Source organism: Eurytemora carolleeae, unplaced genomic scaffold (assembly GCF_000591075.1).
Source record: "Eurytemora carolleeae unplaced genomic scaffold, Eaff_2.0 scaffold197, whole genome shotgun sequence".
NCBI lineage: Eukaryota > Metazoa > Arthropoda > Copepoda > Calanoida > Temoridae > Eurytemora > Eurytemora carolleeae.
The window spans coordinates 175,218-195,390 of NW_019396181.1; the positions used below are offsets into that span (position 1 = coordinate 175,218).

At 30.9% G+C, this 20,173-nt stretch overlaps 2 protein-coding genes across 5 annotated transcripts; one reads left to right on the forward strand and one right to left on the reverse strand.

Moving 5' to 3' along the window:
• Positions 1-1,142: 1,142 nt before the first annotated feature.
• On the reverse strand, positions 1,143-9,931 carry LOC111697407 (cysteine protease ATG4D). Its single transcript, XM_023467418.1, has 17 exons — positions 9,780-9,931; positions 9,315-9,386; positions 8,934-8,998; positions 8,643-8,718; positions 7,749-7,839; positions 7,402-7,523; positions 6,850-6,899; positions 6,163-6,258; positions 5,468-5,554; positions 5,220-5,307; positions 5,080-5,122; positions 4,726-4,784; positions 3,727-3,771; positions 2,846-2,946; positions 2,323-2,401; positions 2,094-2,147; positions 1,143-1,482 (listed from the first exon to the last, which is right to left on the reverse strand). The coding sequence occupies exons 1-17, from the start codon at positions 9,827-9,829 to the stop codon at positions 1,269-1,271; spliced, it is 1,392 nt and encodes a 463-aa protein (XP_023323186.1). The 5' UTR covers positions 9,830-9,931; the 3' UTR covers positions 1,143-1,268.
• Positions 9,932-10,727: 796 nt separating this feature from the next.
• Positions 10,728-19,619, forward strand: LOC111697409 (ubiquitin-like domain-containing CTD phosphatase 1). Of its 4 annotated transcripts, none has more exons than XM_023467420.1 (15): positions 10,728-10,834; positions 10,955-10,996; positions 11,103-11,169; positions 11,681-11,739; positions 12,047-12,115; positions 13,235-13,315; positions 13,812-13,904; positions 14,449-14,537; positions 16,015-16,087; positions 16,452-16,517; positions 16,861-16,937; positions 17,219-17,273; positions 17,697-17,765; positions 19,187-19,283; positions 19,473-19,619. In XM_023467420.1, the coding sequence occupies exons 1-14, from the start codon at positions 10,790-10,792 to the stop codon at positions 19,241-19,243; spliced, it is 942 nt and encodes a 313-aa protein (XP_023323188.1). In that variant the 5' UTR covers positions 10,728-10,789; the 3' UTR covers positions 19,244-19,283; positions 19,473-19,619. The 4 variants fall into 4 exon arrangements, with proteins under 4 accessions (XP_023323188.1, XP_023323189.1, XP_023323190.1 ...); XM_023467421.1 differs by having other exon boundaries at positions 19,505-19,619; XM_023467422.1 differs by having other exon boundaries at positions 19,187-19,264; positions 19,505-19,619.
• The last annotated feature ends 554 nt before the right edge of the window (positions 19,620-20,173 follow it).

The following is a 20,173-nucleotide window of genomic DNA, read 5'->3' on the forward strand; positions in this document are numbered from 1 at the left end:
GGCCTTTAAAACTAATTCAAAATAAAGATGCAAAAAACACTGTGAACTTAATTCCAAGTAACCCTTTATTGAAAGACTGGATCGTCCGATTCACACTGGTGCTCTTTAAATTTTTTAAGTAGCAATTTTCTATCTTAACCCGTGTTAAGTTCTGAAGATTTTGCTAAAATTATATGTAGCAAGTCCGCAAGTCAATTTGATAGGGAGTTAAATGCTGGAAAAATGAGAATATCTTATTCGTCCTTGATCAGACAATGTTTGAAGTGTTCCGGTGTGAATCGGGTATCCCATAAATGGAGGGTCACTTGAAATTACGTCTACAGTCCCTTAGGTTACAAAAATAAATAATATACCTAATACATTATTTGTGATTTATAGTACATACATTATTAGTAATCAGAGAAGGGTTGGAACAAGTCCATGTGCACATGTGCAATGCAACAATACTGTTAATAATTTACAAAATACATATACAATATTCTTTATTTTCTGACAGGAGCAATCTTGAAAAATAAAGTTCAAACTTAAGAAAAAATCTATTTTTAATCTTAAAGTTTAATCTGGTATATTACATAAAAAAGAAATATATATTTTATTAGGGAGATAGGATTAAACCCGTTCCATAGTCAACCTATTCATTTGGAGTATATAGTTAGAACTATAAAACTGTGGAGTAGGAAAACAACATTTCAGCATTATTGTGTTTTTCATGTTGTTAAACAGCAACAAATTGCCTGGAGCTTGAAAATCAAATTATTAAGTGAAATTGGTCAGTGTAGTGTACGCTATACAAATGTTTCATGTTCATTCGACTATTATCTATATAATAAAACAAGACATTCGTATATATATTTGTTGCCTATAGCCGGCCAAACGGCCGGACCGAATGGGCTGAAATTTTTTGTGGACCCTCATCGGTGGTCGGGGGGTTTTCATTTTTTTCCACGTGCAACGCCGGGCCCTTCAGCTAGTAAATATTGAATAACAAACAGTTGTTAACCTATTCCACAGTTTAATGAGTCCCAATGTAAATTTTTGAGAACATGTTACAGAAAACCAATGGTCGAGTTTCTGACAATAATTTACTTAATTAAATAAAAACTCCTTGTCCTTTGACGAAATATTCAGTTAATTTTTTACTGTTTAACCATTCCGCAAACTTTATTGGTGGGTGACATTCATACAATCTAGCAATCATTTTTTCTGCTCAAGAAAAAAATCAATAAATATGATTAAATTAAATTTTAGTGAAAAAGTAAATTTTACTTTTATAAAAATACAAAATCTTCAGATTGAATATCTTCTTGTGTCTCTGTTTCCTCAGGGAGTGAGCTCCACTCCCCCTCTTCCCCCCTACCTCCCACCCCATCCCCTCTCCCTTGAGCTACAGAGAATATTGGGTACTGGGAACGCCCCTCAACAGGTGAAGGCGTGGCAAATTCTTCAATTCCCTGACACCAGCATTCAAACTCATCTCGTGTTCTAAAACAAATAAATAGATATAAAGGGACTGTAGATAAAATTTCAAGTGAACCTCTCTTTGAAGTGGCATGTCCGATTTACAAGGGTACCCTTAAAATCTTTGAAAAATTAAGAATGAATAAGATATCAATAGTTTTCACTTTAAAAATTGGTTAATTTTTATCATGATTATCGGTTAACGTGACTTGCGGATTTCTGATTCAGAAACAATGAAGACTATTGTTAGAATGTATCACTTAATTAAACCTGGAAAAACGACGATATCTTCCACGTTATTGATCAGGTTTACAGGGTACAATTGTGAATAGGGCAATGGAGGGTCACTTAAAATTACAACAACAATCCCTTTAAGCTTAACATTTTCCAATTTACAAAATCAAAAGTTTTCCAAGCTTATTTTATTTTTCTAAATTTCGTATGAATATTGGGGCCGGGGACCGAAAAATGTAGAAAAAAATTGCTGAAGAGTTAATCTCATGCGCACCAGGTTAAGACAACAAAACTTATATCATCCTAATTCCTAATTTATGTCGTTTTCTAAAAAGTATGTTAACCCCCAACAGCGTGAAGCGTGAAGCGCCGTATATTATTTAGTTATTACTAGTATATACCTGATATAGAATCCTAAACAGCAGCTGGGATCCATCTTAGATATTGATATTTTTCTGAAATTATATAAAATGAATTTTCGTAAAAAAAATTTTTAAAAAGAAGAGAAAAACGTGTTATGTTTTTTTGTTAAATTCAGGTGTAAAATCCCGATTCTGAAAGGGGTAAAGGGGGAAAATAATTTGGCAAGAAAATATAAAACCCTGTCTAATCTTCCTATATTAAACTAACCTAGGAGCAGAGGAATGATATGAGTGTGTAGGGAAATTAACCCCTGTAGTGTCTACTGCAGGCTGCAGTCGATGAGGGTCTGAAAGGAAACAATTTTCCATGCAAAGAATAATAACTAAATTAAAAGGAACTGTAGACGTAGTTTCAAGTTCCCCATCATTTACAGAGAACCATTTTCATTCACATCGGTACCCTTAAACTCTTTGACTGAGAAAAATGAGGATGATATCCTTGGTTTTCTTTTAAACTTGCAGATTTCTTTCATTGTCTTGAATGAAAGAAAATTGATACAATTTTATCTTTACAAAACTCTCTTATTGCAGTTGACTCAATAAGGGGCAAGAGTGTGGTTACTTTAAATCAAGCGTTGCTTGAAATAAGGTTAACAGTCTCAAAAAAATTAACTCAATAGAACAATTTTAATTTGCAATAATAGTTCATAAAAAACATGTGACACTTATAAACTACAATTAAGAAACAAAATGTCATAAATAAAATGACAATTGTCAATTAATGCTGTTACCTAGATGAATGAGGTCGTCCTCTTGAAAGCCAAGGAAGTATAAAGAATGTGTAGGCCGGCCTCCAATCCAACCAAGACTGCTAGGTAGGGTTAACAAGGACCTGCAAGAAATATCATTTTCTTAGATTTGTAAGTGGTACATTTAAATTTCCAAGCATGATCTTTTAAACTGTATGTATTAAGCTATTTTCAAGTTGAACAGACCCAGTACACTATTTTTAAANCCATACATAAATACTTACCAATATGGTTTAAAAAAAGGGGATAACATTTTTAAAAATGATATACGATTATCCATTCGGTCTTTTAGTGATACTTTTTACACAAAAAGTCATGAAATTTCCACTATTAAAGGGACTGTAAGCGTAATGCCATGTGATTCTCCATGCAAAGAGGGGAATGCCTGATTTACAACGATACCATTAAAATCTTTCTGTTTTCGTCGAATACAGAGATGTCCGTGTAAATGTATCTGAATCCATTTGTATGATCAGCTGCAGATTTCAGAGTTCAGACTGTACGCAGTGCACACCGGAAATTTTCAGCTGATCATAAATGGAGGGTTACTTGAAGTTAGGCAAACAGTCCCTTTAATCATCTACTTTCCCCAATTCATCTAAAAAAAAACATAAAAAATCTATCTAATAGGGGGAAAGTTGACTTTTTCAAGAAAATATATGCTCCTGGGTTAATATCGATCTAAGGCAAACATTAAAATCAATGAAAAACACTAAAGTGGGATATCTTAACACTCTGAAGTGAAATTTTGTTAAAACATGAAAGTGTTTTTTTCATCATAAATAAAATTCACGGAGAAAGATGTCACAAAATTAAAATTTTGATTAACAACAAAATATTTGAAAGCGCCATTTAATTTATACCTTAGACAACTAGAATAAAGAGGATTGAAACGTTCTCCACCGAGTCTAATTACAATCAATCAATTATGCGACAAATTAATCTACCGATTTAACCACAAATCAATATACCGATTTAACAACAAATTAATCTAACGATTTAACCACAAATCAATATACCGATTTAACAACAACTTAATCTACCGATTTAACAACAAATTAATCTACCAATCTAACATCAAATTAATCTACCGATTTAACATCAAATTAATCTACCAATCTAACAACAAATTAATCTACCAATTTAAGAACAAATTAATCTACCGATTTAACAACAAATTAATCTACCAATCTAACAACAAATTAATCTACCGATTTAACAACAAATTAATCTACCAATCTAACAACAAATTAATTTACCGATTTAAAAACAAATTAATCTACCAATCTAACGACAAATTAATCTACCGATTTAAAAACAAATTAATCTACAAATCTAACAACAAATTAATACACCAATTTAACAACAAATTTATCTACCAATTTAACAACAAATTAACCTACAAATCTAAAAACAAATTAATCTACCGATTTAACAACAAATTAATCTACAAATCTAACAACAAATTAATACACCAATTTAACAACAAATTTATCTACCAATTTAACGACAAATTAATCTACAAATCTAAAAACAAATTAATCTACCGATTTAACAACAAATTAATACACCAATTTAACAACAAATTAATACACCGATTTAACAGCAAATTAATCTTCCAATCTAACAACAAATTAATACAACAATTTAACAAAAAAGTCGTCTTATAAAGTCAAATCATATCAAATTAGGTCAATTAAGTATAAACTCATAAATAGGTCTTACAGCTAGATTTCAACTACTCAATTATTTAACCAAAGAAATCGAATCAATCAAAATTTGGAAATTCACAATAAAAACATTTTTAATTCAACTAATTTTATTAAAAAACTTTAAAATGAATTAATTGATTGTGTTGACACCTAACAGGGATAAATATAACTAAAGGTTTCCAGTTTGGGTCAGGAACCAGCGATCCACCCTAAAAGTAAAAAAAAATATTAGAAAACTAGGTGAGCACTTTCTTCCCTCCTTTTCTGTGAGAGAGGGGAATTGTTGGTGGACAAAAATTCACATTTTCACAAGTATTCATTTAGAATTGATTATATCGAAACCCATTGAGATTGGGAAAACATAGGTATATATTTTGTTTGGCACCCTATTGACATGGGCTCTTCCATAAACTCTCTTTGTATTGAAGGGTGACTGTTTTATTTGTTCAATTACACATTATTTTACTTCCTAATCGACCCTGCTAAATAAATATCATTATTTACCTCCTCGAAGCACCAGCTCTCCCCCTCAACAATAACTTCCTCACTAAATAATTTTTTAAAATTTTTTCTTGATTTGAAACTTTATTCTTGTGGAACTGAAAATAAGAAAAAAGGAAAACCAGAAATTTTTAAAAATGCACCTGAAAGAATATTGCATGGTATCTAGATGAGTTGGGGTTTCTAATACAGCGAAATCTTGAATTACAGTTTCCTTGGGCACTCGGCTCACTAAAAAAAAGGAAAAAAGTAAGAAATAACGATTCTTTTAAAACAAGTTCATTGAAAAAACCATAAAAAATTAACGAAATTGGTCGTTTTAACAGTGCAAGTGTACACATCTGTATACTGTACAGTGACTATACTGTACGTACTAATACACTGTACGTACCTGTACACATACTGACAATATCCTCCTTGTACACTGTACAATCTTGAGCTACGTACACAGCTAAATTACTCACTAAGCTTTGGTATTCTAAAATATTTATAAAATTAATATTTTCCTGTAAAATAATTCTAAGCGAAATAATTTATTAAATTCGAGTTCCCTTCTAAATATGCTACTTAAATGACAGCCTGAAGCTTAATGCAACGCTTTAATGGTAAAAAAAACAGTCTCCTAATTCAAATATTATTTTTTATTATTTAAATCCATCAATGATGTAAATCAACAATTAAGAAAAACAAATAAGCAAATCAATTAATCATTTTAGAAAATTAACTTAGCACTGCATCAATTAAGCATATAAATCCTGAACTTGAGAAAATCAGTCCAATAATTTAGCAAATTAAACCATCAATAGAAATAGTCAGTCCATTAATTAAGCAAATCAATCAATGATATAAAACGTCAATCCAAAAATTAGCAAATCAATCCAACAATTTAGAAAATCAATCATTCAGAAAATCAATCCAACAATTAAGAAAATTAATCGATCAATTGAGCAAGTCAATCCATTAATTGACGATTCAATCCATCAATAGCAATAAAAATTAGTCATAAATTCAATAAGCAAAGTAATCTAAATACAATCAATTAATCAATCACTTAATCAATCCATCAATCAATCCTTAAATGGCAACCTTGAAAATTAGCTACGGCTAGCTGCATGAGGTATGCTACAGATGCTGGTCCGAACCAGTTTCCAGCTCCTTTACCGATATTTCGGCCCAGGCGTACTAAACAGATCAAAATCAAAAATTGTAAAAGAACCTATCATATCCCAACGAACAAAAGTCGACTTAAACTCGACTTTTTAATCCCAGAAGTCGACTTTTACTTGACTTTTTAAGTCGAGAAAAAGTAGACAATTTAAGTAGACTTTAACTCGTAAATAGTCGTTCCAGAACTCGACATTAAGCTGAGATTTTATAAAACTTTTGGACAAGTTTTAAAACCACTGAAGGACGAGATTTTTTCAAGTCGGCAAAAAAACTAGTTCAAAACTGGGATGAAAAATGATCACTCTTTAAAATTAAAAATTATTTTGTTGCAAAAGAGTGCCATGTCCGAATATCTGAATAAGAACCCTAAAAAGTTTTTTCCTGATCAAACCTGATCGTAATATCCACGATTTCTCTTTAAAAAAATGTTTCTCTCTCTTTAGTGACTTTAACAGATTTCTTGCAACTTAAGTGAACACTTTTCCGGCTAATAAACGATTTCTCCCATATTATTGATAAGATAAATTCTTAAAAGATACCGCTGTGAATAGATCTTGCCCCTTTTAAATAGAGGAAAGGGTCGCTTGAAATGTTAACAACAGTTACCTAGATTGTGTATTGAGAGAGGAGAGGATATTTCAACATCAGAAAATAATCTATAAAACAAAAAAATTGTAAAAATATTTAATAATGAAAATAAAAACATAAAGCATTCCACCATCTACCAAGATACACTTTTCATGCAAATCTGAACGAACCAAAGAACCAGAAGATCCGAAATTATAATCTTTGAAATAATTTCCCCCAAATCCTAAAATGGTTTACACAAAAATTGAAAACTTCAATTAAAAAGTCTTGCTCAATTTAAAATCCACAACTCCTAAATTATATATATAGATGTATTGTATATATATATATTACTAAAAACAATCAAAGTCATAAGAAGTTTTTTATTTTAAGTTCTGAGCCAGCTATTGATTCTGATTGAATCTATCTATCTATCTATCTATCTATCTATCTATCTATCTATCTATCTATCTATCTATCTATCTATCTATCTATCTATCTATCTATCAATCTATTCTTTAAGGAGATTGTTTTTGTTCCGGAGTTGACATTTCCGAAGTTTGTCTATTATGAGTTTGTCATGACTTGAACCTGAGGATATCTCTATGTATTCTATCTTTAACCGATGTTTGTCTGTCAGGGGAAGGTGTGGGATTGTCTGCGGGTTGTTTGTTTGTTCTCCACTCTCTTCCAAGCCAGTGCATTACAAGACCCTAAAATTAACAAACCGAAAATTGATTTTGCATCAGAAATGTGTCAAAAGTTTAGTTTCCAATTTTTTTTTTAATTTTTCGTTGAAATCGATTTTACTTGGAGAAATTCAAGCTATGGTCAAAATCGACAAGTTTTTCCAAGTATTATTGGTAAATTACGTTTCAGCCAGACATTTGTGGCTGGAATCAATCTTCGTATTAAATTTTTCAAAACAATATATACACCTGAGCCATCATCATCTGCCCTGTTCTAATCATGCAGCCCCAACCACAGTCAGTAGTTAAATCTGTTCCAGAAAACTTACGGAGGTCCGATCTTGACAATCAATTAATTAATTAATCAAGATTTGGTTAAATCAATTGTTCAAACAATTTGTAATTTTATCAAACATTTAATTTGTCAATCAATCTATTCAGTCAGTAGTTAAATCTGTTCCAGGGAATTACGGAGATCCGATCTTGACAATCAATTAATTAATTAATCAAGATTTGGTTAAATCAATTGTTCAAAGTCAAACAATTTGTAATCTTATCAAACATTTAATTTGTCAATCAATCTATTCAGTCTGTAGTTAAATCTGTTTCATGGAATTACGTAGATCCGATCTTGACTATCAATCAATCAATTAACATTTGGTTAAATAATCGATCAAGCAATCAGTATATAATATGTTCTTCCTTACGTAGATCCTACCTGGACAATCAATCAATCAATCAATATATGCTTTTGTCATTAAAAAATGAACTAATGACTATACAACATACTACTCCCCATTCCCTAAACCTGGACTTAGATAAATATACCAAAAAAAAAATGTAAGGCAACTCAATAATTTTCACTGTGTTCAAGACGGGAAAATAATGAAAATCGAATTTTGAAATAATAATTTTTCTACGAAAGTTTAAATATCAGATTAGTTTGAGATTGTAATTGGATTTTATTCCGGGATCAAAATAAACATAAAACTGGATCACCAGACTTGTCTGTCGAATCTTGATTAAAATAATACGCAAGCGCAAATAAAACGTCTCAGTTTTATTACAGGTAATTGAACATGCACTGAAATGTTAAGTGTACACAGTACAGTGTACTGTACAGTCATGAACTGTAAACCGTACCTGTACGTAAACCATATCCTAGAACTGAAATCAGATTCAAAAGCCATAATTTCTGATTTGGGCATAGACTCATCTTCTAAAAAAAGAAGATTAAATCGTTAAAAACAATTATAATATTTCTTCATGTAAGAAATTATTATTCCTTTTTTTGATTAACGTTAAATTGAAAATAAGTGTTTTTTCTTTGTAATCATTTTATTTTGATATATGGTATCAGAATAAAAGAAAACATAAACATCAAGATAAGAAATAATGGTTCGAAGTTTAATGAGAATTGGGGAAACCACTGACCTTGTCTGGGTTTACTTCTATGATAAGGTTTTCCTAAAATCCAGACAGGGGTGCTCTCCGAGAAACTAATCATCAAAAGAAATAAAAATGGAAAATCGACAAAAATTTTAAGAATTTATCGTTTTGGATAATGATTGAAATATGAGATATCAAAATAATACGCCAAACCTGCCTAGCTGTCTTTTCTTCCACACAATTTCTATTGTATATATTTTTGAATACTTTCTAAATATTTAGATTTTAACAAAGTATATTTGAGCAAATCTCCTGATATATCTTTTTAAATCTCTTCTAAATATTTAGATTTTTCCAAAGTATATTTGAACAAATCTCCTGAACGTTTATGAATTTTAATTTCAATTTAATATTTCTGACAATTTCCTTGTTTTAAGCTCAATCTTGAACATAGTTCTTCCATACTTAATATTATTCCAGGCAGACACCATCTTTGACCTAAGAAAGCAACATGGGGTACATATTTATATTTCGAAGGGATCGGAAGGGGGAATGGTTTTCAATCTTGGGAGGAAAAATAAAAGTCGGGGATAACAAATTGTTTCACCCCCTGGCCAGTCCTAGCCGCAGCGCTCGAGGACCAGTAATTTTCTGAACCTAACCTAACACTGAAATAATACAATAAAATTGAAATCGAAATCATCCACAAAATTGATAGGAGCACCGCTCGGCCCAGAAATTGTCTTAACTTAAACTAACCCTTATGTACAAGATTGATAGAAGGGGGGGGGGGGGTGTCCAAACCCCGTTCTCTAGAACACACAAAATAATAACCGAAACTTTTTATTATTAGCTTTATGATTTAAAAACAAATACTCTTTAGGATTTTACCTGACTGCCTTTTCAACCCTTGTCAGACTTTTAGTCGCGTCTCCACTCATCTTCAAACTTTTTATCTATATTCTCTAGATTCTTGCATACCTTAGGACATCCGGTCTCATTTTGCAATTCGTTACAATCTGTAAAAAATACTTTTTTACTTCAAGAATTGATACAGATGAAGAAACAACAGAATCGGCGACAAAAGAGAAATCAGATAAGTTTTCATTGATTTTCAGATAAACAATTTATTCAAGTCTGAATATATGGGATAGGTGACAGTAGAGACTATAAAACACAATTGTTAAGGTTTAGATTTTTATGGAGCAGGTTTTTGAGTTTGTATATATGCGCACATTGGAATGAAATGCCGCGGACATTATTCGCTTCTTTCTTTTCAAATTTAAAAATTGACAAAGGACCAAAATGTCTTCTGTTAGAATTATTAAAACTAAACTACAATGGCAATTTGTACGTTTTTGAACGCTTAATGATATTTAGTTTTTAAAGACGTTTTCCTCCTTTGAATAAATAAATTTTTTTTCAAAGACGACTAAAAATTCCTTATTTAAGGCACCGCAGCAATTTATGTCTTATTGCGCAGCCTTCAAAACAACAAAACAATTAAGCCGACCAAAGCAAGGGAAAAGTATTGAGCACCTTACTTGTATAGCGGAGCAAATACATAATTCACATAATAGCGTCCATTTGGGTCCTATTCTTCACCCACCCTTCTATTAATTTTATACATTAATACAACTTCAATCAAAGATTTAAGTATATATTTTCAAAATAAAGTTATTGTAACATACCTATTGCCAGGTCAGGGTGTGTTTTTCAGGAATTTGTCCCTGAAGCCATTTTAACTGCCACTGTCAAAATATTTTTCCATTTAATTAGAACTTAACTAAAAGTCCATCTCCTGAAATTAGTAATGGCATTTCGATTTATAATCTGATTTTCTTAACCTTGAATCTAAGATTTGTCATTAGAATTTCAGATTCTAACCATAAAGTTGTAAAATGTCCATGAACGTACACGTAAAATGGGCAGGAAAGGAGTATGAGGTAAAATAATTAAATTTAATTAATATTCCTTTCAAATTTTTCGTTTGATTAATATTGATAGATTCTGCACCGACTTCGATTATATTTCTTGCAATAGTTATGATCATTCTTCTTTCTTAGATAACCGATGTCGACCCTTCACAAGATGTTCTTGCCCTAAAGGTATATTTTAACTGGTAAATCTGAAAATAATTTGCTCCAATTTTTTCAGTATTTTGCGTTTTTGCAACTTTTTAAAAATTAATTTTTGTGAAACCCCAATATTTAGGTAAAGATCATGAACAAGACTGGAGTAAGACCTGAAAGGCAGAAACTTTTAAACCTGAAGATTAAAGGTATGAATGGAGAGTTAGTTTGGCCGAAAGTTTAAGTTTTACTACTTTATCAAAATGAAAAACACATGTTCTTAATAGGATTCATGGGATAACATGGAGAAAAGAAAAGTTATGTATGATATTTAAAATTGTGATCTTACCTTAAAAAGTAATGTTGTCAAGATTTTACTTTGAACCTTTTCTAGGGAAATGGGGGTTTTTCACGGTTACTTTTATCGAGATTTAATAATAATAAAAATTACATTATCTATATATAAAGTAGTAAACTTTGTTTGTCAGCCTGTTTTTATTTGTTTTTTTTTTTTGTGTGACTGATCAAAACTAAGGAAGTTGACAGAATTAAGGTATTAAGTAGAATCAATGAAACTTTTATCTTTGTTTAAAAGTTTTAAATTGAGAAGGTTAAAATTCATAGAGAAAACTGAGCTTCAAAGCAAAGCTGGGCTTCCCTAGCTGCTCGTACCTAAGATTTAATTGAAGAAACTATATTTTATTTTAAAATTTATTTTAGGAAAAGCAGCTTCTGATGACGCTTTAATTTCGTCTCTCGGCCTAAAACCTAACTTTAAGGTAAAATTACAAATCGTATATTTTGCTTATTACATTTTTATTCCAAAAGTGAGTTTAAAAGCTTAAGAGAAGTTAGAATGATGTTTTGGCATGGAGCGTTTCTAACATAAATGAAAATTGTACCTTGCCAAGAAAATCTAATAACATAGCTAAATTATTTAAGCTTATTTTTATAAAATCTCTAAAATTCCAAGTTCAGTTTAAATTAAATTGGTTAATTTGAATATTTGATGATGTAAAAACAGATTTTTTTAAAATATGAGAATATAAAAATTCTAATTTGTTTTGATGAAAAAAATAATTTTAGATAATGATGATGGGATCCCTGGAGGAATCCATTGTTGAATCACAAACCACCCCTACAGATCTTCCGGAGGTGCAAAAAGAGATTCTAGAGGGGAGGGGTTGGGGGGTTAAAGATATATAAAATACTATACAAAAAAGAATTTTGAAAGAAAAAATTGATTTTTGAAATTTTTTAGCGTAGGTGCACATGGGTTTCCTCAAAAAAATCAGCCCTTTTGGTCTAACCGTTTGACCAGCTATGGTTGATATATAGGGAGACACACGAATGGGGTTTGAAAAAAAATGTTTGGGTGCATAGATTCTATGAGTGATGTGGCCCAATATAGACTAAATGTTGGGGTTTTAAAGGTCTAGTTAGATCAGGGGCGGAACAGTGCATCCTGCTGCCTGGGCGGTCTGGGGGTCCACATTGGGGCCACTTGCAGATTTCACTTCCTTATGATTCCTTATGAGCATTTTGAGAAAATTTTAGGTTGATCGGAGCATTGCATCAGGAGGTAGTTGTTTAGGGCTTTCGGCAAAATCTTGATTTTTGTTGATGATCAATATCCTCCGATCCCAAATTTTCTTTGTGATCCTAGTAGACACAATATGAGGCTGCATGCAAAATTTGAACTTTTAATCTCAATTTTTAGAATCCAATGCAGCCTATACAAAATTTGGTGTTGCAAAGTGTTGGCAAAAACCGTGATTTTTTCCTGAAACTACTTCCACCTAAGTTCATCAAGATAGAGCATAAAATAATTTAGCATTTCAATACTAAGGAATGACATCACCCAGAGGACCTATATGCACTTTTGATTTTATTACTTTACTTCTTCGTGTGTCACCCTAATATATTGTAAAAAAAAATTGAACTTGCAGATTTTTTTAATATATATACTACTTATATATATATAGAGTGAATAAAACTTCAAATCATGTTGTGAATACTTATTTTCTTATAAATATATGTATATTAGCAAAGAGCTTTATTATATAGAAAGATAAAATGGCAAATATATATTTTACTATGTAGGTACATACGGTAAGTTTACATGTTGATTCTAGGGTAGAACTTGACTTCCAATTCCANAATGAAAAATTTAAGCAAAAATTAAGTATCAATGCAAACTTGCAGTAATAAAAAATAAAGAAGTCGCTTTGAAAGAGATGGAAATTTAAACTAATTTTAAGTTTTCTTTTTCAGGTTTTAAATGATTTTGATATAGAAGAGGAGGAGGTGACAATTGAACAAAATGAAAATAATCTCGTCAAAATTGAGAAGAGGGTAATTTTTTTTAATAATTGTAATTGTTATCATTTACATCATTATCATCATAATTATCTACATCATCGTCAACATTATTATTACTTTAAACATCCTTATAATTATTACCATGATACCATCATCATCATCGTCATCGTCATCATCATCATTACTATTATGATTATTATCATCTTCAATATCATCAAAGTTATTATTTTTATCGTTAACATAATCATCATCCTGATTATTATTATAGGCATCGTTATTTATATTAATATTACTATCATCATCAGCATAATCATCATAATTATTTTTTTTTAAAATTTAACCAATTATTACTATTATTATATTTTAATTATCGTTGGTTTACCATTATCATCATCATTATTCTTATTATCATTGTTATTTTATATTTATACTTATTATCATCATCACCATTATCATCTTTATCATCTTTATCTTAATTATCAGAATTATCATAATTATAAATGTTAAAATGATGCGACCAATGTTGAAGGTTCGTGAGTATGAAGTTAAGGTTTTAAATCCCTCTAGAGAGAATAAAAAACTTCTAGTTCTTGATATAGACTACACGCTCTTCGACCACAGGGTAAATTAAATTTTTTCCATTTCTTAGATACTTATTTTTCATTCTCTTCTTCAATCTAAGAACATTCAGTTAGTCATTTATTAAGCTATTAAAACGGTCAGAGTCCGATTTTAATGAATTTGAGCCGCGTCTCAAATCCGCCAAAAACAGGTTTTAATTGAGCGCCGGCTTAAATCTTAAAACATTGAATTTTAAATGGAATCAACCATATTTGAGCCGCGACTCAAATTCAAGCCGCGACTCAAATTCTTATAATTTGATCTCGTAATATAATAGGTTTTTTTTTCGATGTACATGTCTTATTGCAGAACTTTGTTGATCTTGAGAGGGGTAAAGGGAATTCGTTTTTTCAACTTTTGATTGTATTTCTAATAAAAATAAATCAAAATAAAGTCTAAAAACTGAAACTTGATATGGGCAAATGTCATTTTACGAATAATTTAATTAGAATTTACAAAGTTTTTAAAATTGTCTTTGATTATATTTTTATTGTGCGTAGATTTGATAGTCATGATAATAATAATAATGATAATAATGTTGCTAGTCTGTTGCGGAGACTGGTTGGGAGCTAATGCGTCCGTTCCTTCATGAGTTCTTGGAGACTGCATACGAGTACTACGATATCTGTATTTGGTAGGTGGGAAATACAGGGTGTCCCACGAAACATGACAATTTGTGAATAGTTTAGAATGTCTTTTTCCATAATTTGTTATGATGTTTGATGCCTAAGACATTAATAAAGATATTATAATGTGAGTCATATTATAGTAAATTTTATTTCAAAGTAAAATATATTTGAGCAAAAGATTTTTTTAACAAAATAAACTGCAAAAAGCCTTAAATATCTTATACAGTATATGGAAGACGACATTCAGAACTATTTACCAATTGTCATGTTTCGTGGGACACCCCGTAGATTCTGGAGAAGGAAGGGGGGGGGGGGAATAAATTTTCATAGAAACCGTTCCCCGTCCTAAGGGGGGAGGAAGGAATTTTGATGGATAAAAAAACTTAATTGTATTTCAATTTGGAAGCTTTTATGCCACTTATAATTTTTTTCTAGATTTCAACTATTAGTCCATTACAAATATAGATTGAATTAATAATTAAACTTTAAGTCTGCTATTAATATGGAGCACAACGTAACATTCAGGGTATCCCAATAAACATGGGAATTGAGAGACGACTTGAATAAATGACTATCGTCTCAGATTTTTGATTATTGATAAACGGAATAACGTCCATCAAAAAAAGATTGTAAGTCTAATTAGCTTCCCAAAATATGGTTTACCTTTATTGTTGCTTTAAACTTGCTTTGTTGATTTTTAATTAACTGGAATCTGAGCTGAAAACTTTAGAATGGTGGATATCGGGATTAATGCTTAATCCTCTCTTTTTGATAATCTCAAGATTAACATAATCTTGCAAGATTATTTTAAAAGTGTATGAAAAACGATAAAATTCAAATTAATATTTAATCATTTGAGAAACTGTAGCAGCCAATCAGAGAAAAGCGGGCAACCAATGAGAGAACAGAAATATTCTCATTGGTGAAAACAATTAACGGATATCCAAGGAGAGAGAAAAAGAGTGGATTAAGGACTAAAATGAAAAGTTTCCACAGTGGATATTCGGATCAAGAAGTCAGGATTAAAGTTTATCCATTCTAAAGTTTTCAGCTCCGAGCTGAAAACTTTAGAATGGTGGATATCGGGATTAATGCTTAATCCACTCGTTTTCTTAATCTCGAGATTAAATATTGCTTGTTCTCCTCTCATTTTTAATCTCCAGATTAATTATCCGATCAGGATATCCCATTCTAAAGTTTTCAGCTCAGGACACATTTCCTATTACCTACGTCCACTTTTATAAGTAAAAAAACTGGTAGACTACATTTTGGAAATCCCGAGACTTGTAGTTTTCGCTGTTAAATGTTTTAACTTTGACACTCCGAAATTATATATACGAAATAATCCCGCTTGGAACAAAGGCGATATAGAAGCCGTCATTGAATTCCATGTTTATTGGGACACCCTGTACCTGAATTAAAAATGATACTTTGACTGTAGGTTAAATGATGATGATAATAATAATAAAAATGTAATTATAGGTCTGCTACTAATATGGTCTGGATCGAGGAAAAAATGAAGCTGTTGGGCTGCACTACTAATCCCAACTATAAAGTGATACATTTTAAAAATAAACATTTATATAAAATTGTTAATGTTCAAGATACCATCCACGCAAAGATAACAATGTTCGATTTACAAAGGTACCCTTGAACCCTAAATCTGATTAAAAAGAAGAAAGATAGCGTTGTTTTTCTGCTTCGAAAAAAGTCCAACCCACCAAAGAAAATAAACCGTTAAAAGAAACTAAAATATTGATATCTAATTCATGCTTCATCAGACAAAACTTTTAAAGGTACTGTTGCTAACGGGCATGGAGATTGGACGAGGGTCAAGTAAAATTACGCACACAGTCCCTTTAGAGTAATTAATATTAGTTCTTCTTATTATATTTGAAAATGAGAATATTATGTTATAGTTGGCCTTCTATCTGGACTCCAGAGCAATGATCTCCATATCCACTCCTAAATATGGGATTGTAGATGTAAGTATCCGATATAGGTGGAAACTGTTGAACGAGAATCGAAATAAATTTAAGCTTGCATGCGAACTGATATAATTAAATATTTCATTTGATCATTGAGAGATCGCAACATATCTGATTTGGGTTGAACCAAGTGCGGAGAGAGAAAAGGTTTTATTACTGAACTTGTTTAAATTAATTTAAAGTTTTGGAGGAGATTATTGTTAATCAGAAATACGTTTTTAAATATTCAGATAATATAACCACCTTTAAAACAGGTAAAGCGTCATATTTTAAAAATTTGTTCTCAAAATATTAAAATTTACTTTTCCCATAATTTTTTTTTAATTATGATTTTTTTTAGGTGAAACCCCTGGGAGTAATCTGGGGTAAATATCCCCAGTATTCTCCGAAGAACACTATCATGTTTGATGACCTCAGGTGAAAACCAGGAATAAAAAATTAAGAAATCAAAATATATTTTGTTTTTAAGATTCATTATCGAATTTTCTCGAATTATTATTATTATTATTTTTATTACTATTATCAATATTGTTGTTGTTGTTGTTGTTGTTATTACTTATTACTTATTACTTATTACTTATTAAAAATAATTCATTAGCATATGAGCAATGATCATTTAACATGTTTTCGACCACCTCATATTCTAGAATATAAATAAATATCATTTCCAAATATTTAAATTTAAATGACTATTTTAGGAGGAATTTCCTGATGAACCCACAAAATGGGCTTAAGATTAGACCGTTTAGAGAGGTAAACTATTCTTAGAATTTATAGATTTTAACAGCTTCATTTTGTATCAAGAAAAAAGCTAGTAAATTATTTTAGATTATGTTCGTATTGTCGTAGGGAACTTTTTCTTCTCTTCTGTTGGCTGAAAATGTATAATAATATAATAGTACTTGTGGGGAAAATGTAATCAAATGGCTAGTATGGTTTGGTTTTAATGGTTAAAGTTTTTTTCAAAATTATTTGTAAGCTTCTGTAAACTCCGTCAACATTTTTATATTTTCCATGAAAACACAAGTTAAGAAATTAAAAAGGAAGAAAAATTAGTGAACGATTTTTATGAAAAAATTAATGTAAATTAAAGCTGTATGGGAGATGGTAACTTCCACAAAGTTCAAAAATGTGTTCCCTTTGTCTTGGAATGAGCAATAACCAAGTTTAATTTAGGCTCACAGTAACCGGGACAAAGATAAAGAATTGGTCGGATTATCTAAATATCTAACTATCATCGCTAAGGAAACCAAACAAATATTTTAAAAAATGGGATCATTTTGTCAAATTGTTAAAAGGAAGTCACTCAATAAATAAATAAAAGATTATGATTTACTGTAAAATATCGAATATGGAAATCAGTTTATTGAATATTTGTCCTAGTATGTGCGTCCAAAACTATCCAGGGATAAATTAGTTAGATATATATTATATACTTATATACTAGGCTTTTAGGCGCTTCGCGCTCATCTTCTTTTTCAACTTTTAATTGTGGCCTTATCTATGAGCATCTTCTCTTATTACATTATAAAAAAAGTTTGCGGATTTCATAATATTTTTTCGTGCATTTTCAAAATTTTTCTAAAATTAAAAACTTTTAACACTTTTTAATTTTAATAATTTATTTTAATTAATTTTACAATATTTTTAAAGGGGATGGTGGAGTTGGCACATTTGATGTAGGGGGGGGGGGGCTGCCTTCATTTTTGGTTCAAATCTTCCAATTTTTTGGGTGCACGCCTAACTAGTGTTCGAAATTCCTATAATAAATTAAAATTGAANAGGGTCTCTTGTTTCCGTTTTTTGCAATATTTTGTTCAAACCGTCTTTTAGCCGACCTAACTGCTTTTTTACAGGCCTTTTCTGTTTTTTTATAATTTTCGTAGTTCTGTCGAGTCCTATCCGCTTGATATGTATTGTAGTGTCTTTGTTTCTGCCTAACAATACGTTTAACCTGTTTTGTCATCCACTGATGATTGTTGGATTTGCGTCTTCTTATTTTAGGTATAAAACAATTTTGATATGCATTAAGCCATAGTTGAAATATTTTCTATTTGTGGAGGTCATTAGAGGTCATTAGAGGTCATTAAAGTTCAATTTTATTTTATTATAGGAATTTCGAACCCTAGCTAGGCGTGCACCCAAAAAATTGGAAGATTTGAACCAAAAATGAAGGCAGGGCCCCCCCCCCCCTACATCAAATGTGCCAACTCCACCATCCCCTTTCAATATGATATCAGATAGAAACTTTTAAACACTAATTTTTAAACTTTTGATCATTCATAAACCTTCCCTGGGTCACGTGAGGTCCCACACAAAATTTGGTGCCAATCGGTTCAGCCGTTTTGACGTTTATGGATACAAAAAAAAACAGACATACAGACAAGCTAAATTTACATCCCTAGATCGGAACTCATGTATTGTGGAATGAGGATATTGAGATCAATGCTTGATTTCAATTTTTTGTTAACCTGCAGTTAAAGTTAATCCGATATCCCGCCTGGTATCTGGTGAGGAATAACTAAAATGAAGATATGGAAAGGTAGCTTTTATTAATCCTTAAATTTAAAGTGTCCACAATGGAGATCGAGATTAAGCGATTGGGAGTTTGAGTTTCCAGTTCCTGACGTTCCTAAATATATGTTAAAATGTTTGGTTTGGTTTAGCACGAGGACCTGAGTACTCTACGGCATAGTAGATGGGAACGATATATTGAGAAATAGATCACCAACAGCGGATAAATGGTTTGAGACTGTTAACAGCGTAATTTCAAATGAACCTCTATTTCCGATTTACAACGGTACCAATGATACCTGAATCTGAGTATAAGTTGTTGTTCTGAGTAGAAAAGTGTTGTAACTCTGATAAAATCACCGTTCTTTCTTCCTTATAAATAAGGTTTAAAGGTACCTTCGTGAATCAGACATTTATAAATAGAGGGACACTTGAAAGATTACATTATTACTCCTCAAACCGGAACTTAGAAATATGAGTGTGATTTTGCACCATCACGCCCTGGCAAATATTTATTTTCATCTGCAAAAAGAAGTTGTTAAATGATTTTTCATCTAGTTAATTACAGTTGAACAATCCCTTGGAGTGAGGTGAAGTGTTAGACAAATTATTTATTTCATGGCTCAATTCATTTTTATTTATTATGATACTATGCTATTCATCTTCAATTTCGATTGTGAACATGTTCTCTTTGTGAACATTGTAAAACAAAAACAAACAAAAGTTTCGCGGTTTTATAAAAAAAATTTAGTAGATTTTCAAAATTTTCAAAAATTAAATTTTGATGGAGGCAAATTTTTGAAAATTCGATCATCCGTAAACCTTCCCTGGGTTTACGCGAGGTCCCACTAAAAATTTGGTCCCGATCGGTTTAGCCGTTTTGTAGTTACAGTTAATTTTAATCTACACTGCATTTACGTCGGCTCGATTAAGTATAACCCAACCTTGTAAAGATCAAAATTTGGAAAGATTTTCTCACAGAAAAACAAAGATAGAACATAACTGTCAAAGTTTTGAAACTTATAATGACTATGAATGAATATAGTTCATAATGACCTTGAAGCTTAAAACCTGTCTTTCAGTCCAACATTGTCAACAATGCACTTAATCCGACTTAAAAGGTTTTTTTATTCTAAAGT

Bases quoted from the DNA above. Each gene is read 5' to 3' on its own strand.
- LOC111697409 (XM_023467419.1), top strand. From the start codon at position 10,790: ATGTCCATGAACGTACACGTAAAATGGGCAGGAAAGGAGTATGAG. The intron at 10,997-11,102 runs GTATATTTTAAC...CCCAATATTTAG, and splicing joins AAGATGTTCTTGCCCTAAAG to GTAAAGATCATGAACAAGAC. The intron at 16,938-17,218 runs GTGAAAACCAGG...TGACTATTTTAG, and splicing joins ATCATGTTTGATGACCTCAG to GAGGAATTTCCTGATGAACC.
- LOC111697407 (XM_023467418.1), bottom strand. From the start codon at position 9,829: ATGAGTGGAGACGCGACTAAAAGTCTGACAAGGGTTGAAAAGGCAGTC. The intron at 8,719-8,933 runs GTCAGTGGTTTC...TTCTTTTTTTAG, and splicing joins TAGAAGTAAACCCAGACAAG to AAGATGAGTCTATGCCCAAA. The intron at 3,772-4,725 runs GTGTCAACACAA...GATTGTAATTAG, and splicing joins GTTATATTTATCCCTGTTAG to ACTCGGTGGAGAACGTTTCA.